At 35.0% G+C, this 24,209-nt stretch overlaps 1 protein-coding gene across 3 annotated transcripts in view; it reads left to right on the plus strand.

Moving 5' to 3' along the window:
* The window catches only part of TRPC4 (transient receptor potential cation channel subfamily C member 4), a 260,284-nt gene that overhangs the window by 69,448 nt on the left and 166,627 nt on the right, over nucleotides 1–24,209 (plus strand). For all 3 annotated transcript variants that reach the window (XM_043998714.1, XM_043998713.1, XM_043998715.1), the window contains exon 2: nucleotides 15,916–16,319. In XM_043998714.1, coding sequence (XP_043854649.1) covers nucleotides 15,942–16,319 — 378 coding nt within the window. In that variant the 5' untranslated portion in view covers nucleotides 15,916–15,941. The remainder of the gene's footprint in view (nucleotides 1–15,915; nucleotides 16,320–24,209) is intronic.

Below are 24,209 nucleotides of genomic sequence, written 5' to 3' on the forward strand. Positions count from 1 at the left end.
CAATGAGGGTTAAATGACTTCCCCAGAGTCACACAACTAGTAGGTGTCAAGTATTTCAGGCCAGATTTAAACACAGGTCCTCCTAAATCCAAGGCCAGTTCTTTATCTACTATGCGACCTAGCTGCCCTCCTTCCTATATTTTAAAATGAGTCTATGTTTATTCTGATTTTCATTTTGCTTTACATTTCTATTTATGTGTCAGATAAGATAGTGGCATCTAATACCTTCCTGCATTCCTATGTATTCTATTATTTCAGTAAGAATAATTTACAGTTATCCTTTTTAAAATTCCGTGGCATTTTTTATTCCTTACCCTCTCATGAATTCTCTAGAATACATTCCCAAGAATGTGAATTTTTGATTAAAACAGCAGGCTGCAGAAGAATATGTTCCATAATTTTTTTTCCCTGGAGGATACTATCTCATTGTCTTTTCCCTGTGTCCCTTTTAGGGTCAAAATACCCTCCCTTTATTTCTTTAAAAAAATGTTTTGATTGCTTTTGTTTTTATATTATTTTACTTTTCTACATTACTAATATCTACAGATTATCCTACCCTTTGACAAGCCTTTTGTAACCAAATAAAACAATTAAGCAAAACTAACTATTCAGTGACCTTCCCCCCATCTGAAAAAACATGCAGAATGTCAAGTCTATAGCACTCCCCATATCTCCAGGTGTGTTGTTGTTGTTGTTTTAATTTACAGAAATCTATTTTTTCTACCAATTCCATTCCTTTGGGAAAACAAAATAAAGAAAAGAAAAACAAATTCCTCATAACCGTTAACCTGGAAATTAAAGAAATAATAAATATAGGAGAACTAAGTTCTTTAATCAGGGCAGAGGAACTATATCTGTGGTATTGCAAAGCAAGACACTAGGAATATGCAAAAATGAGAACCCTGGACAGGGTTTATATGGGGTAACAGAATAAAGGAAACTAAAAGACTGCTCTTGAGTCAGGAACAGAAACTACTTAACTACTTAATGCAAATGAACCTTCTACATAATAACATAAAGTCCAGGGAGTAAGGTAGAGAATCATTGGGAGGCCATAGTTGGCTTGGGGAGAGGTCCATAACTCAATCAAGAGTCTGGAATTGACAAAGATTAGTTAGCCAAAGGCAATTCATTTGCCATGAGAATGGGGAGTAGGTAGGGATCAGTCAGTTCTCAGTAAATTTGTGGTTATCATAACAAATATGCATATAAAATAAAATGAATTTCCTCATTGGTATACAATTTATACTATAAAACCAATATTATAAACCCAAATAGTTTTGAAGAATTTTATAAACAAATAAAAAATGAAATGAAGCAAAATGTGTGTATACTGTTAACCTGGAAATTAATAAAACAATCAATGTAGGAGAAATAAGGTCTTTAATCAGGACAGAAGAGCTATAACACAGAGTATTGCAAAGCAAGAATGCTAAGAATACCCAAAGATGGGAACTGAGGGCAGGGTTTATATGGGGTAACAGAACAAAGAGAACTATGAGACTGCCCTGGTGTTAAGTATAGAAGCTACTTAACTCTAAATAGAAACTATAACTCTAAATAGAAACTATTTAATGTAAATGGACCCTTTTACACAACAACCTAAAGTCCAGGGAGTAAGGTGGGGAATCTTTGGGAGGGTATAGTTTGTTTGGGGGAAGATCCATAAGTCAATCAAGAGTCTGGAATTCGCAAAGTTCAGTTAGTCCCAGGCAATTCATTGGCCTGGGAATGGGGAGTGGATGGGGATCAGTCAGTTCTCAATAAATTTGTGGTTATCAACATACATATGTACATAAACAACATATTTAATATATATTCTGAGAATCTATCAATTAGTGGTACTCTTTTTATTTGAGTTTGATACCACTGCTCCAAAGTTAAAGTCAATATTTAAGGTTGAAACTAAAAGAAGTATGTGGAAGAATTTTATTTTTTTAATCTCTTTATAATAATTATTTGGATTTTCCCCCACTATTTCCCCACTGTCTTTGAGATGAATACTGTGTGCCCTTTAACAAATAGATTCAAATTTGTTTAGATTATCACTTTGTTTCATTTTACATTGTTTGTATCTTTATGTTTTCTTCTAAATCTTGAAAATAAGCATGTAAATAGATGGATGGATACATAGATAAAATTATTAAATATTTAGTATGTGTTTTTCTATCAAAACATTGGGGATATCAATATAAGCAAGAAAGCTTCAGTCCTTAAGGAGTTAATATTCTCTTTTAAAAAGGCAACATATCAAGGGATGCTGTAAATTTGGGAGGGAGCAAGCACCTAGCAAATCTGAGGCAGTTTGAACATGGTAGCTGAGAAGTGATATGGAATCCTGGTCCTGGGCTAGATAAAGTAAAATCTCACCAAGCAGAAATAAGGGTGGTTTCAAGGGCAGAATCCAATGTTCTTGGGAGGAGGAGATGAAGATTGATTATTGAAGGAAGAGGTGAAAGAAATTATTAAAACATTGATCCTACTTTCCCTTGAAGTCTGTATGTACTTATGGGAGAGCATGTCACAGACTTTTGAGGAGATATTTTGTATACCCTGTTATTAATGTTATTAACTATAATAAATACTCTTCTGAAAGCTAGTTAAGGCTGGCTAACTGAAGGACCTGACTGTCAAATTTTTAGATGGAAAACACATATGTGGGGCTTAAACTGATATCATTAAGAGTAACCCTCACCTCCAAGGGGTACTTCTTATACCCTGAGAGAAAGATGTAGGGAGCCAAGCTCTGGAAACCAAACTCATCACTGCAAGTAAGTGTTTTGGTTGAGTGCTCGAGTGCTCTATACATTCAAGTTAGAATAAATTTTTAAAAAAAGAATTGTTAAAGACTGCAAAAATGACAACATATAACTAAAATGTTGTCCTTAAATTTATTGGAAAGTCATATGTAATAAAATAGTTCTAGAAGAATAAGAAGAAATATTTTTAAGACTGATTTCCAGGGTAAGAATAATATACTAAATAATATACACTATGGAGAAGATCACAAAAATGTTCAATAAATGCTATCAAATGAATGGTACTTACATTGATTTTCTTCAGTTAGATTTTTTTTTTACTGCTTTTACCTTTTGGCCAATTGTGATTGTTAAAGTTATTTTTTTCAGTATTTTTTATGCCACCTTTGGAAATCTGTTAATTCTCTTCTCACAATTTTCTTGCACTGCTCTCATTTCTCTTCACAATGTTCCTCTACCATTCTTACTTATTTGATTTTTTAAAACCATTCTAATTTGATTATTAAAATCTTCCCTTCTTCTTTTTATCTCCTTCTTTAGCTCTTCTAGAAATTCTTGTTGGACTTGTATCCAAGCTGCATTGTTTCATTTAGGAGATGTTTTCAAGTCATTTCTTCTTCTGAGTTTGTTTTTGAACTTTCCTTGAATACAATGTCTTCATACATGTTTGACCTATTCTAACTGCTCCTCCCATCTTTGTTTCCCTTAATGGCACTTCTGTTTCTTCATTCAGGTTACAGCCCAATCATGGCAGCTTTATTCTCTTTGATGGAGAACATAGTTTGTCACTGAAATCTTTATAAATATCTTTAATTTTTGTCAGATCATTGTCCTTCCAGTTTCATCCTTGAATACAAATGTTGAATCAAATATTCATATATCTAGACTTGGATGGGGACGTTAAAAGTCATCTTGTTTGTCCCCTCATTTTACAGAGAAAATTTAGACTGTCAAAGGCTAACTGACTTTATCAAGATCACACAGTTCATAATCAGTACAGGTGATATTATAACTAAGGCCCTATAGCTTAATAATAGGCCGCTTTCAATTTTTAACAAATTTTAAACATAAACCCACCGTACCAAAAATCATTTCCATTCACAGAGCACAATACCAAAAAAGGATTTTATATGAAACCATAAATCACTCTTTCTGTTTGCTTTTTTGAAAAATGTCTATAATAAATTTTACATTTTACTTCCAATACTCTTTTTTTTTTTGGTGAGTCAATGAGGGTTAAGTGACTTGCCCAGGGTCACACAGCTGGTAAGTGTTAAGTGTCTGAGGCTGGATTTGAACTCAGGTCCTACTGAATCCAGGGCCAGTGCTTTATCCACTGTACTACCTAGCTGCCCCTACTTCCAATACATTTATTTTCTATTCTTCTGCATTTCCTTTTGTATATTTCTTTTTTTTTTTTTTTTTAGTGAAGCAATTGGGGTTAAGTGACTTGCCCAGGGTCACACAGCTAGTAAGTGTTAAGTGTCTGAGGCCGGATCTGAACTCAGGTACTCCTGACTCCAGGGCTGGAGCTCTATCCACTGTGCCACCTAGCTGCCCCTATCCTTTTGTACATTTCTGACCACTTAAAAATGCTTCAATACCTTCTTTTTTGGAGTATCACTATCATTAACTAATACCTTGTCACCCTCTCCTTCCCCCAATTAATGAAAAGGGGAAAGAAATCAACCTTGAAGCAAATTAACATTGTCAAACAAAATGAATTCTCAGAAAGCCAATGGCCAAAAATATGATTTTGGACCTTATGTTCATCACCTTTCTGTCAGAAGGTGAATGACATGCTTCTTCAAAGGTCCTTGGGAAACATGCTTGAGGGAAAGGGACTGCACTTCTAATTGCATTTATATATGGACTTCCCAATGGGGAATCTCTCAGAAATGTAGTCTTAAAGGATTTCCTTGGGAACTGAAATGGCAAATGACTTGCTCAGAATCACCAGCCAGTACATATTAGAGAAAGAACTTGGACACACATCTTCCTTGCTCTCAGGTCATCACTTTATCATGCTGCATCTCTTCACTCACACGTAATTGTCATTAATATTTCAAAAGTGACACAGCTATCATTAGTAAAAATGTGTTTTTTTCTTTTAAAATATTATACTTAAGTTTTAGGAAAGTAAGTTGTGGAATATTCAAAGGTGGGCCATTTTTCTATGAAAACAATGTGATACCCTAAAAAGTATTCAAATTACAAAATAATTTTGGGTCTGTTCTCCAGGTTGGGGGGGGCACCAAATGCTTGTGGGTAAATAATGGACATTGTTAATATGAAAGAAAGGTAATTTTTAAGAATTCAGTACCTGGGGCAGCTAGGTGGTGCAGTGGATAAAGCACCGACCCTGGATTCAGGAGTACCTGAGTTCAAATCCAGCCTCAGACATTTCACACTTACTAGCTGTGTGATCCTGGGCAAGTCACTTAACCCCCATTTCCCTGCCCCCAAAAAAATTCAGTACCTGTGTGTGTATATATATATATATATATATATATATATATATACACTTTCCTATTGTGCAAAATAATTATGAGAATAATCTATACATATATTCAGGATATGATTTATGAAGGTATGAAAAAGGAATAGGCAAGCTTTCTTTAATGATATTCTAGAGTAGAGAACATTTATACCATCATAGATTGAATAAAATATAAATCCCTCTATGTTTATTATTTGTTAGCTGCAAAAAATCATTTGTTTTAGAAGTGGAAAACCTTGACAAAGGATATCCTCCAACAAGCTATTTTTCATGCATATATTAAAATCATACAACATTATTTATAGACAGCATAATGGCTGTAACTTTGATTAAGTTCTGATTATAAATATCAATTGAGTTGGTTTTTAAAATTTTTTGTTTTTTGGTCAGGCAGTGAGAGTAAAGTGACTTGCCAGGGATCATACAGCTAGTAAGTATTAAGTGTCTGAGGCCAGATTTGAACTCAGTTCAAATTTGTACCACCTAGCTGTCCCCCTCAATTGAGTCTTAAAGCAGGAAAACATATGCTTACCAAAGGCATTTATTTATATCATAAAAAATTTATGAATTTGGTCTACCAACTGCACCAAAGCAGGATTCTCTATAGATAGTGAGGTTCTCCACATATCATGACAGAAACTGATTGCATCAATATCTGGAATATTATAGTTTCCTGTAAGTTAGTTATTCAATCATTTTTTTTTAAAGTTTCATCTAATAAACACACAGAAAAAAGTAGAATGATGAATAATATATTTAAAACTCTGCTCATTATATTACCCCTCCCCCACACAAAAAAACTCTTCTCTTCCAAATCTCCCTAATTTTATCAAAGGTACCACCCTCCTTACAGCTTCAAAAATTCTTCATGATCCTGAACTTTTTACTCTTCTTCACCCAATACATTTAATATGTGGCCAAATCTTGCTATTTCCACCTTCATAACAGCTCTCACATCTGATCTCTTCTCTCCACTCACATAGCTACCAACTTAGTTCAGGCACCCTTCACCTCTCACCTATATTATTATAGCAGTCTTCTAATTAACCCCTAATCCTACTTCCTAATTCCAGTCTATCCTAAAAATTAAAGCCAAAGTAATTTTCCTTAAGCAAAGATATGAACTTTTTACTCCCCTCTATTCAATAAACTCAATTGGCTTTTTAATTTCTCTAGGATAAAATAGAAACTTTGTGCTTTAACTATGAAAACACTATACAACCTGGTCCCAGAGTATGTTTCCAACCTCTTTGGACATTATTCCATCCCCTGTTCTTTGAAAGTCAGTAGGTGCATTCTTTCTGTTCCTCACACACAATACTTCATTTCCTATCTTTGTGTTTTTTAACAGAATGTCCCACAGGGCTGAAAAGTACTTCCCCCTCTCATATGCCTGTATTGTTTAAAATCTAGATTGTGGGTTCTAATCTGCCCCGCCCCAGTTTTGGGGGGAAAGCTGGCTAAAATCACTGATAAATTCAGCAAGAGTTTAGGCTTTTAAGGATTTATTAAAATATATTATATGTTAGTGAAGAGAGAGAGAGAGATTGAGAACAGATTCCTTATAGCATAGAAAATCCTAGCTTGCATCTAATCGGTATAGCCAGAGAGAAAAAAAAAAAAACTTCCTTTCCTAGCAGCCCATGTGAATCAATCCCTCACCATACCAAAAGTCCTGGACAACCAGGGGGACCCTCCTTTTTCTCCCATCTGCCTCCACGCATTTATTCCTCACAAAAAAGAGACTGCTTCAGCCAGAGAGCCTCCACTTCCTAGTTCCTGTCTCCCTCCCCAAAAGAGGAGGTCCTTCAAGCTGATTGGTTGAGAGTGGTCTCTTGCTAATGTCAGTAGTACACCACCTTTGAGAACAATGCATCACTCAGGGCCAGACAGGTGTGGTCTCTATCCAATCACCCTTAAGTAGGTACTTAGTTTCTCAGTCTCACCCAATTCAAACAATACTAAATCAATCCTCAGGTAGGACCCCTGGGCATCTGCCAAATCCCATTATTTTATCACATGCCTGATAGATTCTCTGCAACTCATGTACCAACTTTTACATACTTTCCTAATTCCCAGCCCTCCCCACTGTTATCTATCTCCCTTCCAAATTCCTTAGTGTTAAACTATTTTATACATATTTGTATTTATTCATTTTATGTAAGGATGGAGTAAGTTGGGTAAATCACCTCAGGAATCCCACATTACTTAAAGTAAAGTAAAAGATAAGATAACTTCAGCAGAGGGAGAATTTCTCAATCAAGCAAGCAATAAAATTCTTTAGTCTAGGTATGAAATGTCTTCAAGAAATGATGTTGATGAGAAGCATGCTCCTATTCCATGAGGAAATTAGACATGACCTATGGGTTATCTAAAACCTAGCTTCTTAAACTGTGGATCATGACCTCATATGAGGTAGCATAACTGAATATGGGGATCATGAAAAATTTGGCAACAGTAAAAGGTTATATATACCAATTTTATGTAGCTCTATACCTGGGGTCATGTAAAATTTTCTCAGGCAAAAGGGGGTTGCAGGTGGAAAAAAGTTTAAGGAGCCCTGAGCTAAAAAATGAAAGATTTATACAGATCCAAACTTATTCTAGTTATCTGGCAGAGATTCAGACTCCAGAAAATATTAAAAGAGAATAAAATGTTCCAACTACACTCCTTGAAGAGATTCATTTGAAGATGGGAGAAATGAGAGAAGGAAGGAGCGCATAGTGTCTATTTCTCCTCCACAGGTTACCTAAATGGCAAAGGAGAGATGCATTGTAGATATAAGTTTACTGTAGCACACACACACACACACACATATATATATATATATATATATATATATATATATATATATATAAAACCAGTAAACGCTTGTGCAGGAAAAGCAATGCATAAATAGGATTGAAGGGGGCAGCTAGGTGTGGCACAGTTTATAAAGCACCGGCCCTGGATTCTGGAGGACCTGAGTTCAAATTTGGCCTCAGACACTTGATACTTACTAGCTGTGCAACCCTGGGAAAGTCACTTAACCCCCATTGCCCTGCAAAAAATCAAATTAAAAAATAAATAAATAGTATTGAAAAAATAGAATTCGAAAAGAATGTGAGCTATTAGTGAAAGCAAGTAATAATATATTCCATTGTATCTTATAAAATGTCAAGAGAGGAAACATTTATGGGAGCACATGGAGACCAACAGTGTGAGAATGTATGGATGTGTTGCAAATTGCACCACTGGAAGGAGTACCCACATCACTGAGATCACAAATAGATCAAAGTAGCAACATATTGAATCAAATAGTTATATAAATGTTTCAACTAATATATAATGTTTATTGAACAAATGAATGGATGACCCCTATTCACATACCTTTCCTACATTTATATTTATTTGTTAGCTAGGATAGTTCTGTACAAATTTCCATTTCTAACCATCAATATATGCATCTTACTTACTGTTCTAGGCTTTCTGGCCACATCTGCACCCATGATATATGCTATGGATTAAGGCATGAATTGAAAGGATAATGCTTTTCTCCTACCCTCTTCACAAAGCATAACAATGTTGCAGGGAATAAACCAAAGGAAAAAATATAACACACTGACAATAAAAAGGATTGTATAACAAATATGAGAAGAAATGTTGCTTTTCTAGGGTAACATGTCCATTTTGTATGATAATATGTCAATACTCCTCTAGCATTTAAGCACTAATTTTATGCCAGATAACTATATAGGAATAGTGATGAGTGTCTGAGGCAGCAGCACATGGTATATTGTAATATTAACAGGACCATGTAACAGGCCTCTCCTGGAGTATAATAGTGTGGATCAACTAGCAAATAGCTACACTATCATAAAGAATTCTTAAAAATCAAATTGGTATGTTTTCTTTAGTCACAAATCTTTTATTACCCATCATGGGATGATATATTTAGAGCTGGCAGGGACTTTAGAAGCCATTGAGTCCAACTATGACATGAAGAGATAAGGAAACTGAGGAAATGGAAGGGTTAAGTGATTTACGCGGGGTCACATGGATAATCAATATCTCAGGTGGGATTTGAACCCATCTTTCTGACTCCCATTCCAATTCTCTACTCACTATAGCACACTGCCTAGGATCTAAGGATCCCTGTAATTTCCAGTTATTTTCCACTACAAAGAGACCTACCTTTAAATTAAATTTATATTCAAAGTTATAATTATTATTTGTGAATTTTCCTCCTTACTTTGACTATTTTCCTTCTAAGGCTTTCTTTTTACCCCATCCCAGTTCCCTTATCTTCTCCCTCCCATTCTCCCACTCCCAATCCCACCAAACCCTCCAAGACTGCCCTCCACCCTCTCCCCATCCTCTCAAATCCCAATCTATATATTCCTCTAAAAGTCCCTCTGCAACTCTGACCTCCAAGTTGTCTCACCTCTCTACGTGATCAGAAGGCTTCTACCAGTTTCCATATGTCTATATTGTTTCCTCTTCAATGCAGATGAGAGTAAGGTTAAAATATTACCAGCCCTCCCCTCCCCCAACTACTTCCTTTGTATTCATCCTTTCACCCCCAATTTTTATAATGATTGCTTTCTTTTACCTTTTTGCTACCCAATTCTGTTTTTTAGAAGCAACTCATCATATACTATTCATCCCCAACTTTTCTTTCAAAATAATAGTGATATCATGTTCATATATAGCTCTTTAATCTTAATGAATTCCTTATAATTAGTCTTTAATGTGTTCTTTATATTTCTTAGGGATCTCTTCTATTAAATTTCCATTGAGTTCTGGTCAAACACCTAAAAGTCTTTCGGTTTGTCTAATGTCCATTTTTTTTTTCTCCATTCAGGATTATACTCAGCTCTGTATATTATTCTTGTACGCAACCCAAACTCTTTTGCTTTTCAAAATATAATATTCTAACACCTATGGTCATTTAAAAAGTAGAAGCTGCTATGTTTTGTGAAATCCTGACTGCATTTCCACAGTATTTAAGTTTTTTTCTTGTTCCCAATATTTTTTCCTTGATCTAGGAATTTTGAAAGTCGCCTATGACATTCCTGTAAGTTTTCCTCCGGGACCCTTCTACAAAATCTCCATAAAGAAGAGATTCTTAACCTGGTGCCTGTGATCATTCTGTTTTTCTTTTTTTAATATTTTGATAATTGCTTTCACCAGTCCAACAGAGGGATCCATGATAAACAAACAGTTTAATTATCTCTGACACAAAGAATTTACCCAATGTCCTGCAACTCTTGATTATTTTATAATTCCATTTAAACTAGTTGAACAGATGGGGCAGCATCAGTTGTTCCTTGTAATCTTTATAGTGCAGGTCTACTTTTTCAGTAACAACTGCGTTCAGTGATACTCTTGGATCCAAGACATTGTTTGAAATATGTTGCATCTTGATAAAAACTAGTTGTTATTATTCTTAACATTTATATTCTTTAAAGTTTGCAAAGAATGTTATATATAATCCTTCATTTTTCTACTTACAACAAACCTGTGAGATAGGTACTGTTATTAAACCCACTTTAAAGATGGAAAAGCTGAGTCAGACAAAGTTTCAAGGTCTTGGCCAGGGTCAAACAACTCATAGTATGTGAAACAGGATTAAGTTTGGGGTCTTGTTGACTCCAAGTCCAACAATCTGTCTGTCTCTGATATACGCCCATCATCTTTTCATTCATTTCCCTCATTAAAAATAAATCTTATCAAAATAAGGAGGATGTATTTTTATCTTTTTCATTAATTATATTTACCATTAATTATCCTATTGTTCATCAAACTTTTCAGTTTCTCCTATGCTTATTTCTAGGTTGAAGTCGTTTTCTATTTCATCACATATAGGTAAAACCAATTTTATATTTATAAGAAGTAGAATTTCAAAGATTTGTCCCTATTCCCTTAAAAGACAAACTTCCCTAAAATATTATGGCAATTCTGAAGGCACATCCTATTGAGTGAAGCAATGATTTTGCTTTTTGTCAATTTATCATGAGGAGAGAATAAAAAGAAAAGTTGCAATTCCCTATGGGTGGAATGGAATTTCTTGACCCTTTCTCCTTTCACAAAGTATATCATAAGGCTGCTGACCTGAGAATGATTCTTTTGTTTCCACTTTGTAGGTCAAGCCACTCTGTGTACCAGATGGTTTATTTTTTTTCCTAACTTACCATCCTGTAGAATTTCTGCAATTGCTGATAAGTGAAAGTCAATTTTGGAATCCAATCAACCTTATCAGAACTCTTCACTATATATTATATACTTCTCAGGTTTGAAAACTTCAAATTTGATGTTGTACCCTTTTGATAGTTTAATTCTGAAGATCACTAAAAGATTGCTATATAGCAAGAAGAGGTAAATGATGTAGCTCATAACATTTTTAGTAAGGAATATGATATTCCATTATCAGTAGATATTTATTTTCCATATAATCCTAGTATTTCATCCTTAAACAAAAGTTAAGACCGTATAATATTGTTTGATATAATTGTTTTTAGCATTTCAATTCTTTTTTTTTTTTTTTTGCGGGGCAATGGGGGTTAAGTGACTTGCCCAGGGTCACACAGCTGGTAAGTGTCAAGTGTCTGAGGACGGATTTGAACTCAGGTACTCCTGAATCCAGGGCCGGTGCTTTATCCACTGCGCCACCTAGCCGCCCCCTAGCATTTCAATTCTTACAAGATGTTTTTGCTCAAATCTAGGAGAATAGAAAAAGAAAATTAGTGTTAGATAATCTCAACATTTATTCTTTAAATACTAACCCTTGCCCTTCTGCTTTCATTAATCCTTACCTCTGTTAATGAGTGTTCTTTACTATACTCAGAAAGACAGGCACTGAAAGCTTAAGTGACATGCCCAGCACTTTTGCATTGTCTCTAGCATTGACTAGGATGATGCCAAGTCCTGTGGACTATTTTGTCATACATTCAAAGGCTTACTTGACAAACAATATGATGATGATGTGAAATTACCAAAATCAGGCATGTAGAAGTGGCTTCTGCTTGAGGTTTTCACAAGAGGTATTTCAGTGAATGTTGTGAATGTTGGATAACCTCATGTTGAAGGACTGTAAGAGAGATTATTATATTATAGTCGTTTTAGACTAGGTAGCTATGAGATTCTTTGTTTTGTTTGTTTTGTTTTGTTTTTCCATATCACTTGTGAGATAGCTTTTATTCCATTACTTATTTATTGTATTTCATTGATTGCTTTACCACTACTAAATCCCCTACATTAAAGCTAAGAAGTTTTTGCTGTTGTTGTTCAGTCATTTCAGCTGCATCCAACTTTTTGTGACTTCATTTGGCATTTTCTTGGTAGTGATACTAGAGTTATTTTCCAATTCCTTTTCCAGTTCTTTTTTTTTTAATCTTCTGGGCAATGAGGGTTAAGTGACTTGCCCATGGTCACATACCTAGTAAGTGTCTGAAGCTAGATTTGAACTCAAGAATACGCATCTTCCTGATTCCAACCCCAGTGCTCTATCCATTGCTCCATCTAACTACCACTAAGTTCAGAAGGGGAACCATCTAAATACTTATCTATATTTTACCATATAAAATTGTGCCAATTTCACCTCACAACTTCCCATAATCATATAAAGCAATCAAAGTAAATTATTAAGCATATAATATGGGTCATGGTTTTGGATATATACCCATATGTATGTATATAAATATACTTATACATGCATACATTTATGTGTGTGCATATACAAGTGAAACTATAACTGCACTCAAGGAGCTGAAATTCTATTGTAGAGATACAACATGTTCATAGATATGTAAATACAGTATGTACACAAAATGAATACTAAGAAATTTGGTCAGGGTCCATTAATAACTGGATGAATCAAGAAAAGCCCTTGAAGAAAAAGATGCTTGAAACGAGTAAATCGGGAAAGGAAATAGTGGTTCTAAAACATGATAAGACAGGGAGAAAGTAAATAGATTCCCTGGCCTTTTCTCAACTCTAAGTATGGAAAGCTATTAAATTCATTTCCTTCCTTTATAATCCAATTCAGATGTCACTTCGCTAAAAAAAGTTCAGACTCCTAATCCCCAAGTTAAAATGATTTTTCTCTTTATTTTTTTAAACTGACCCAATCACCTCTTATCTTGTATGTTATCTTCCTCCACCAGGCAGAATTATGTTCATTGAGAACAGGAAATATATCTTACTCTTTTAGTTTTGTATCTCCAGTACTTAATAAATGTGTATTCATTTGTATTCAATAAGAAGCAAAGTACATGCAAATAGACTAAAATGCAAAAAATGAGGGGGAAGGGACATTTTCACCTTCATATAAAGCTGTCTATGCCAACCAACTTCAAAGATTTACTGTGAATGAAGGATTTATTTAGTTAAGGAACCCCAAATTCAAAGATCAAAAGGGACAATATTCAGGATACATATTAATTACAGAAAGAGAACATAAAAATGCAAGAAAGGAATCATTATCTTAGATATCACTGAACATTATTTCAATGTCAGTGAATGATATTACTGAAGATTTTCTTTGTGAAATGCCCTACCTTAAGATCACACTACAGTAATTATGGAAAGTTCAAAACTCCAAAATATTAATGAAATGGGAACACTACCATGACAGTTCAAAGTTTTGCCCCTGGCTATACACAGGTAACTATTTCTAATGCTGCCACTGAAAGGGAAATTATCCCTATTATTCTCTACCATTGCCATATAATTTAGCAATCTGCACAGAATAATTCTGTGAATGCATTTTTCATATCATGGTGATTATATCACATCCTTAATACATCAAATATTGAAATTGTCAGACATTCAAGGATTCACTCTTGTGGGATAAAGGGTGTTCATTTTTAGTTTTATTCAGCATCTCTATGAATCTGCACAAGTCATGTAAACACTCTGTATTTCACTTTCTATATCTATAATCTGTGGGTGGTAATATTTCCATTATCTAATTCATGAGAATGTCCAGAGAAACGCTATAAAAATGTGAATTGTAATTAAAACGAGTCACCGAAATACTGAACTGATTTTGCTTTAACAGAACAAAATTGATATTGGAAAGTCTTTAAATAAAATACATCCTATAATAACCTATAAGAGTGGGGTCGTGGTTCAGAAATATTCTTTCCTGGCCACATGGGTTAGGAGATTTAGTGGAATTTTAGAATAATGCCATATTGTGAGCTGGCTGATGGTGAAGGCAGAACATGACAATCCAAAGTCATAGCAGGAAAAAAGAGTACAGTCAGTTAATCCAAGAGGTACAATATAAAAGTAGAGTTTCAGAAGACAAACAGCAACTGAGTTTCTAAGAAAACTTGACAAGCAAGTCAGGGAGAGGAGATATAAAGGCAAAGTTTGAGAGGCTTGAGAAAATATAACACTAAACCTACCACTGGGACAGCCAGTTATATCAAAGGAGTACTGGTAGGCTTTTCTCTTTTCTTCTTCATAGTCTGTAGCTGCCACTGGCATGTAATGGATAATTCACATATAACCCCATTTGGGGTGGGGATGGTGGGGATACTATATCATCATCCCAATCCGATGTAGGTTCCAACAATTATTTTTCCTGTTAAGATAATGTCATTTTAGAGGCTATTTTAATGGTCTATCACCTTAGCATCTTAAAAGTAATGCACTGAATAAAAAATGTACCTACATTATGCTTAATGTTCCTGTATTTTGATGGATTCATTATGGTCCTGAAGCTAAGAAGATACATCAAGGGATGAAAGGGAAATTTGTCATAATTTACTCTCTATGGATTTGGTCCTTTGCTATCCACTCCCTTCCTTTGGGAAATTAGATTATTTCAATCTTCCTTTAGAAATCATAGATACCTTGCTTTGCTCACTAAGAACATCATGAACAGCAATTTAGCATTTCCTCCTGTGAATTTGCTTGAAAAGAGGAAAAAAATATGACACTAAAAGTTCAGAAAAATGATTAACATCAAAGTTAGATAGCATTGGAAAATGCAGCCAGGGCTGAAGCAAATTGCGTCTTCCAAATTGATTTTTTTATAGGCTTTGGAAAATTATTTTTCTAAAATGATGGTAATCCACAATTTCAAAAGCATCTTAAGAGTATAGAGATTCATCTTCTTTGAACATTATATCACATCTGCACACAGTAGTTAATAAATTTATATTAAATTAGATCGGCTTCATGTCCAAATTAATTATTCAGAAAATTTCTTGATACAATTAACTGTGACCTGGCTTAACTGAGGGACTACATTCAAGATATAGACTCTGGTTCCTTAGAAATTCTGCCAACAAGTAGTTTGCACAAGTATACAGACCCATCTTCTGTTTAATTATGCTACATGAATAACTTTCATATTATATTTCAAATAATTTGTCAGACATCAACCACTTTGCATGCTACTTGGATGATGGCTTTTCAATGTACATTTCTAAATAGCTGAAAATTAATTAGAGTGACAGTTGTGGTATGAATTTGCAATTTCAGACAGTGAAAACATTTAAATTCTTTATTATAATATTTATATTATTTGTTTTAAAAACAAACTTTTATTTGATGTTGGTGTAAAAAAAAGCTTTAGATGATTCCAACAGGGTATCATGCAGCTTATAAGAGCCTTCTTACTAATATTATGGTTTGTGTTGTGTTTTTCATGTGTGATTTCAGATTCAGAGAAATAACATGGCATAAACATGGCTCAGTTCTACTACAAAAGGAACGTCAATGCTCCCTACAGAGATCGCATCCCTCTTCGGATTGTAAGAGCAGAATCTGAACTCTCACCATCAGAGAAAGCCTATTTGAATGCTGTGGAGAAGGGGGATTATGCCAGTGTCAAGAAATCCCTGGAGGAAGCAGAAATTTATTTTAAAATTAATATTAATTGCATTGATCCCCTTGGAAGAACTGCGCTTCTCATTGCAATTGAGAATGAGAACCTAGAGCTTATTGAATTGCTCTTAAGTTTTAATGTTTATGTTGGAGATGCTCTTTTACATGCCATAAGAAAGGAAGTTGTGGGGGCTGTGGAGCTACTATTAAACCACAAGAAACCTAGCGGAGAGAAACAGGTATGTGCAGAATTAACTGTCATTAATCATGAATCTTCCAGATTCTGCAGGTGTTAAAGTACCTATTGATCTTAAGGATGGTCACGAATGAAATATGAGTTATTAGATAAGAAAATGCTTGTATGCATATATGTGTGTGTGTGTGTGAATATAAATGGATCTGTGATTTCATCTTAGTGTGTATGAACACAAAGACTCAGCCTTCCGTGTTTATAGATCACAACTGAAGCACACCTTCTATTCTTTGCCAATCACAGCCACGTTTTCTCATATATACAATACAGGGCATCTATTCAGGGTTCTAGGAGCATTCCTCTTTGACAGTCTCTTGACATTCTATAGGTACAATTGGAGAAGATATGACATATATCAGTTTTCCTTTACATTTGCTTCATTCATTGCCCACCTTCTTTCCTAGTAATTCATCAATGATGACAAACTATATGCCACTTCCTCTGAGTAATTCTACATTGGTAATATATTACAGTTCATTTTTTATTGCCATGAATCACTTTGTTGCCTTTTGAATGACCAAAACTTTTATTCTTCCAAGTTTGCAGCATTCCATGACTCATAGTTTTAGATGATCCCCAAAAGAATATGAGTATTTAAAAGAAAAATGTAGCTTCCAATAAAATGAATACCATTCAAAAGTTAGAGGCTGTTTTTTCATTTTTTTTATTCCCAGGGCCTTGAACATGTGTTCAGTCATTTATAAATGTGTCCTAGTCTTTGTGACCACATCTAGGGTTTTCTTGGCAAAGATACTGGAGTTATTTTCCCTTTCCTTCATTTGCTCATTTTACAGATGAGAAAACTGAGGCACATAGAGATAAATGATATTTCCCAGGGTCTCACAGCTAGTAAGTGTCTGAGGCCAGATTTGAACTTAAGAAGATGAGGCTTCCTGACTCCAGGCCACCTAGCCCCCTCCCATAAAAGATACTGGGGTGGATTGTCCTTTCCTTCTGCAGTGGATTAAGGCAAACAGAGGTTAAGTGACTTGCCCAGGGTCAAATAGCTGTCAAGTGTCTGGAGGCTAGATTTGGACTTAGTTCTTCCTGACTCTAGGCCCAGCATTCTATTCACTGAGCCACCTGGTTGTCTTGCACATACTTAATGCTGAATCAAACAAGGGTATTTGTTTCAAGAAGAAGCATGCAATCATTAAATGTACACATTGCCATTTCCAGGTTTTCCCAATCAATCATTAACTCCTTTGAGATGAATGGTATTGATATTTACAAACATATCACAGTTCTAGTACCTGATGTCTGTAGACTTCCTGGTCATTCCCTTTTCTTCCTCAATGGGTTCAGTACATGGCTCACAATTTTTCTCCCCATACCAACTTCTTACATCATACCAAGAGATTTCACTATACATATTTCACTCTCTCTCTCAAAACTCTAACCTCCTTACTTGCCATGACCTACTCCTTCATCCCACTTCAGTCATACGGAAAGATAGTTATACCTATGATATTGCCATCAACCAAAAATTTACAACCTCACATTCAAGAATTCACATTCAATTGATATAGAAATTGATATCTATATCTACAGATAACCTGTTGGATGTTCATCTCTCCCTTTGCCTTTCCTTACCAAACTCTAATCTTTGTCTGCACCGTGGCCTCTAATCTCTTGAGCCTTAAATGTATTTCCATGTCATACTCCATACACTAGCCAGTCTCTACTTTTTTCTGTCTTGATTCCTTGGTGAACCAATTTAATTCTACACTGTCTTCATTTCTTGAATCCCTAGCCCCCTTATAATTTCACCTATTAAACCCTGCCAAACCTCACCTTTGAATCATTCCAACCATTTGCTACCTTTGTTCCATCATGTATACTTCTGAATAAAAATGGAGAGAATCAGACAACTGTTCTGATAGGGCCCACTACAAATTTACATTACACAACTTCAAATGGGCCCTCACTGGTCCTGGACAATCCTTCTATACTTACCTTATCAACTCACTATCCCACTCTCCACAGTGGCTTTTCATCTCTCCTAAAACTTCTCATGGCTTCTCCTCCAACTTATCCTCTCAGCTGAGATCTCTTCCTTATTTTATAGAAAAGTTGAAGACATTCACCAAGAATGCCCTCTTCTCCATTCTTTCTCATCTTCTATCACTCAGATGTTCTCTACCACTTCCTTGTCCTTTATATATGCCTTAAGTGATGAGGTGGGCTTTCTCCTTACCATGGCTAACCCCTCTACCTACTCAAGTAATCCTATTCCTTCCGGTCCCCTCTGCCAGATTGCTTCCTCTGTCATAGCCACTCTTTTACTTTTTTAAAAAATCTCTCCCTCTTTACTGGCTTGTCCCCCTATTGCCTATAATCATGTTCATGCCTTTCCCTAGCCTGAAAAATATCTTCACTTTACCTTTCCATTCCACTAACCATAGTCCTATATCTCTTCTTCTCTTTATGGATAAATTTCTTGAAAAGGCCATCTATAATAGGCAACTCTACTTTCTATTCTTTAACTCTCTTTTTAACTCCTTATAATCTGACTTATGAAAAATGTTCTGACTGATCTGTTATTCCACCAAAATTGTTCTCCACAAAGTCATCAATAATTTCTTAGGTATTAAAATATATTTTTTTCCTTTTTTTTTTTTTTTGGTGAGGCAATTGGGATTAAGTGACTTGCCCAGGGTCACACAGCTAGTAAGTGTCAAGTGTCTGAGGCTGGATTTGAACTTAAGTCCTCCTGACTCCAGGACCGGTACTCTATCCACTGCGCCACCTAGCTGCCCCTAAAATATATTTTTAAAAGTTTATGGATCAGGGCAGCTAGGTGGCATAGTGGATAGAGCACCGGTCCTGGATTCAGGAGGACCTGAGTTCAAATCTGACCTCCGACACTTAACACTTACTAGCTGTGTGACCCTGGGCAAGTCACTTAAGCCCAATTGCATCAATAAAAAAAAAGTTTATGGATCCAGGGGGCACCTAGGTGGCATGGTGGATACAAAGTTAAGAACGTTTAAGTCTAGGCAATGCTTGTTTTGCTTTATTTTTGTTTTTGGATTACCTCATGTATAATAAGGATAGCTACAAGCTGATTTGAATGAATTGGGAAATGTTTAGACTACTTTTGCCACAGACTTTCCTTCCCCATGCAATATGAGCAATGTCATTTAGTACCATATCTAAGGCATACACTTATGTAGTACTCAAAACTTTCAATATCTTTCCTATCAGCAAAACATAAACAGAGATTATTTTTTCCTAGTAATGGTAATAAAAGTATTGAAAATTTGCTTGTACTATGGTTAACAGGATGTTATTGATTTTCATGGAATAATGGTATATCTTAGGACAACAACCAATATCCAGAGAGAAGAACATTAAACTTAATTTTAATACTTACTACTAATATAATATACAGTCTCTATTTTCCAAAGGATATTAACCTATGGATTTCCATATTGCTTGTAAATGGCTTGTTTCTTTCAATCAAGCCAAAAATCATTTGTGTTTGCTATGGTAATTGGGCATCTGGGAAAGATATTTGCTATTATGTGAGTTTGCCTTGGAAGAAATTCAGCTACTGAGCAAAATTCTGTTCTCAGAAATAAGTGCTGGCACCTTGAAGGCATTTTGTCTGAATCCCTATAATTAATCAAAGACACTAAAGGTTTGGATCTGTCAGGAATCTGAAAGATTCCAGACCATGTGTGTATCTGGCAAATTTCTTTCATGTCTTGCCTGTTAGCCAAGCATTCCTTTTCTATTTGTACATTCTTAGTTTCCATTTAAATGAAGGTATAAGCGGGGAAAAGTATCATGTCTTTTTAGTTGACCTTTGTAATCCTGAAACAGTGATTCACACACTTCACAATTCTTAGTATATTGGTATGGGAATGATAATGTGACAATATGAGTTGCTTTTTGAATAATACACACCATGTTTTCCCAAGGTTTAGGGATACTTTAAGACCCAGTAGAGTGTAACAGCTCATCTATTGATAACAACCTAAGTGAGTTTCTTGCCCTTTTTGTGTGTGTTATGCACCCCTCTGGAAGTTTGGTGAAGCCTATAGACAGACCACTTTTCAAAATATTTACTTGAAATGAACAAAATAAGATATAAAGATTACAAAGGAAACATTCTATCAAAATACAATTATTAAAATATGTTTTAAAAATTATGTAGCCATTTATATATATCCATGGATCCCTTGGGTGTCCATGGAACCCATATATATAGTGAGGGGGCAATGGGGGTTAAGGGACTAGCCCAGGATCACACAGCTAGTAAGTATCAAGTGTCAGTGACCAAATTTGAACTCAAGTCCTCCTGAATCCAGGACCAGCGCTTTATCCACTGTGCCACCTAGCTGTCCCCTGAACCCATATATTCTTAATATCACCTTCCATAAGTACCCTAGGTAGTGTCAGACATACTCTTTCATGATTATTTTTTAGTCATATACTTAGGTGATATTATGTTTTAGGATGCCAAGTCTATCATCCCAGTGTCTCCAGCAGTTCATTTATTTATTCCAAAAGGATTCTGATGTTGGACCCATGCACCCCCCACACCCCTTAAAAATTATATCAAGTATGCTATAAGACTTAGGATAATTTCATAGTCTTTTCAGATGATTCTAGTTCATGTCATTATGACAAAAATTGTATTTATGTCTACCCTGTGAAGCCCTGAAAATGTTTAAGCAGTTCTTTTTGTTGTTAAATTTCATGGGGCCTGCTGATGCCAACAGATGAACACTGAAATCAGTAACTGACATATCTAGAAATAAACATTGCCCAAGAAGCCTCCAAAAAAATAAAATAATCCTATGATAGAATACACACATATGTATGTATACATGCATGATAGGGTCTCTTTAGTAGAAGAAATCATATTCCCTAGGAAGATACCTAATGGGAGAAGAACTCTTTTAGAAAATTATCCCAAGTCAAGGTCCACAATCTTCCTTTTCCCTAATATTCTTTCTCTTCATTGAGAGAGAATAATGTGTTATTCTGAAATCTGTTATTGGTTTTCCTATTTATTATTTAATAAACATTTTTATTTAAAGTTCTGATTTCTAAATTATATCCTGCCCTCATTCCCCTTCCCCCTCACTGAGATGGTAAGCAATCAGATTTAGGCTACACATGTAGAATTATGTAAAACATTTTTATAGTAACAATTGTTTATGAGGACTCAAATAAAAGAAAAAAAAAGAAAGAAAGTGAAAAATAGTTTGTGTTCAATCAATATCATTTCTATACCTGGAGGTGGTTGTATGCTACATCATTAGTCATTTAGGATTGTCTTGGATCATGGCATCGCTAAGAATAGTTAAGTTATTCACATTTCTTCAAGAAACAGTATTGCTGTTATAGTGTACAATGTTTTCCTGTTTCTGTTCCCATCATTATATATCAGCTCATGTAAGTCTTTGTAACGATTGGAATAACGCCACCTGCTGGATACTTACTGTAGAAGAGTTCTGCCCATGAAGGGAAGGTCTTTGAGGGCAAGACCAGGAGTCTTTTCTTCAGGAGTCAGGAAGTGACGCGGACTAGTGGGAGGAGGAAGGAAGAGACTGGCGCTCAGTCTCGGGCTCTTTCCTCTGGACTCTGGTGGAGAGCGGAGCTAGAAATGTGCTCTCCCTTTAATAGATAGGAATCTAGGCCTTTCTCTCTCTCTTTACCAAATTCTTATTCTCCTTAATAAATGCTTAAAAGTCTAACTCTTGCTAAAGCTTATAATTTATTGGCGACCACTCATTGGCTATTTTAGACAGTTTAGCTAGAATTTTAGCCCTTAACATCTTTCCAGATTTTTCTGAAATCATCCAGTTTGCCATTTCTTATAGCACAATAACATTCCATTACAAATTGTTTAGCCATTCCCCAATTGATGGACATCCCTTCAATTTCCAATTCTTAGCCACTACAAGAAGAGATGCTATAAATAGTTTTGTAAAAATAGGTCCTTTTCTTTTTCTTTTTTCTTTTTTGGGATGTCTTTATAATATAAACCTAGCAGTAGTATTGACAGATCCGAGGGTATACACAGTTTTCTATCCCTTTGGGCATAGTTTCAGTTTGCTCTCCAGAATGGTTGGATCAGTTCACACCTTCACCAACAGTGGATTAGTGTCCCAGTTTTCGACATCTCCTGGAACATCCAACATTTTCCTTTTTTTTTTTTTTTTCATATTAGCCATATTAGGTGTGAGACGGTACCTCAGAATTGTTTTAATTTGCATTTCTCTGATCAATAGTGATTCGGAGCATTTTTTTTCATATGATTATATGTAGCTTTGATTGTTTTGTATGAAAACTGCCTGTTCATATGCATTTATTTATCAACTGGGGAATGACTTGTATTTTTATACATTTAACTCAGTTACCTATATTTTTAAGAAAGGAGGCCTTTATCAGAGATACTTGTTGCAAAAGTTCTTTCCCAGTTTTATGCTTTCCTTATGATTTGGCTTACATTGGTTTTGTTTGTGCTAAAACTTTTTAATTTTATGTAACCAAAAGTATCTATTTTATATTTTGTAATGCTCTCTATATATTCTTTAGTCCTAAATTCTTCCCCTGTCCATAAATCTGACAGATAAACTATTCCATGCTTTCTTAATTTACTATTCTAATTCCTTTAATCTTTCTTCTTTTTTTTTGTTTGTTTTTTGAGTGGGGCAACGGGGGTTAAGTGACTTGCCCAGGGTCACACAGCTAGTAAGTGTTAAGTGTCTGAGGCCGGATTTTAACTCAGGTACTCCTGAATCCAGGGCTGGTGCTTTATCCACTGCGCCACCTAGCTGCCCCAATCTTTCTTCTTTTATTGCTATAGCCAACATTTCTAGTACAATATTAAGTAATAGAGGTGATAATGGGCATCCTTGCTTCACCCCTTATTGTATTAGGAAAGCTTTCTAGCTTATCCCCATTAAAGATAGTGGTTTTAGATAACTTTAGATGAATAGTATTTATCATTTTAAGGTAAATTCCATTTATTACTATGCCCTCTAGTGTTTTTAATAAGAATAAATGGTGTATTTTGTCAAAAGCTTTTTCTGCATCTATTGAGATAATCATATGATTTCTGTTGGTTTTGTTATGGATATGGTCAGTTATCCTGATAATTTTCCTAATATTGAACCAGCCCTATGTTCCTGCTATAAATCGTACCTGGTCATAGTGTATGGCCCCTGTGATGTATTACTGTAATCTCTTTGTTAGTCTATTGTTTAAATATTTTGTCTCAATATTTATTAGGGAAATTGATCTAAATTTTTCTTTCTCCATTTTGGCTCTTCCTGGTTTGGGTATCAACACCATATTTATTACATAAATGGAATTTAGTAGTACTCTACCTATCTTCCCAAATAGTTTATTCAGTATTGAGATGAATATAGATATAGACATAGATGTAGATATACATATACTAAATATATAGTGTGTATATATATATATATATATAGTATATATCTAGTGTACATATAGTATATGTGTATATATGATATACACACATATATGATACACATATATATGTGTATACACACATACTTACACGCACATATATATGTATATGTATATGTATATGTATATGTATATGTATATGTATATGTATATGTATATGTATATGTATGTGTGTGTGTGTATACCACTGACTGACCTTGAAGCCTGTGAGAAAATAATTATTAATAATGGATTTCTAGGAGAAACCCAGACATTAATTTTTGCTGCTCTCTCCCCCTCACACCAGAAACCCGCATGGGCTGAGTTTATCTTAACCAAAGGAATGCACATTGATTCTTTTGATTAGCTAGGGAAAGACGTACCTAGAGTAGGACCTTATCCTCTCTAAGACCACCCCTCAATTCCTGTCAATCAATGGAGA

This window comes from Dromiciops gliroides, chromosome 3, assembly GCF_019393635.1.
Source record: "Dromiciops gliroides isolate mDroGli1 chromosome 3, mDroGli1.pri, whole genome shotgun sequence".
NCBI lineage: Eukaryota > Metazoa > Chordata > Mammalia > Microbiotheria > Microbiotheriidae > Dromiciops > Dromiciops gliroides.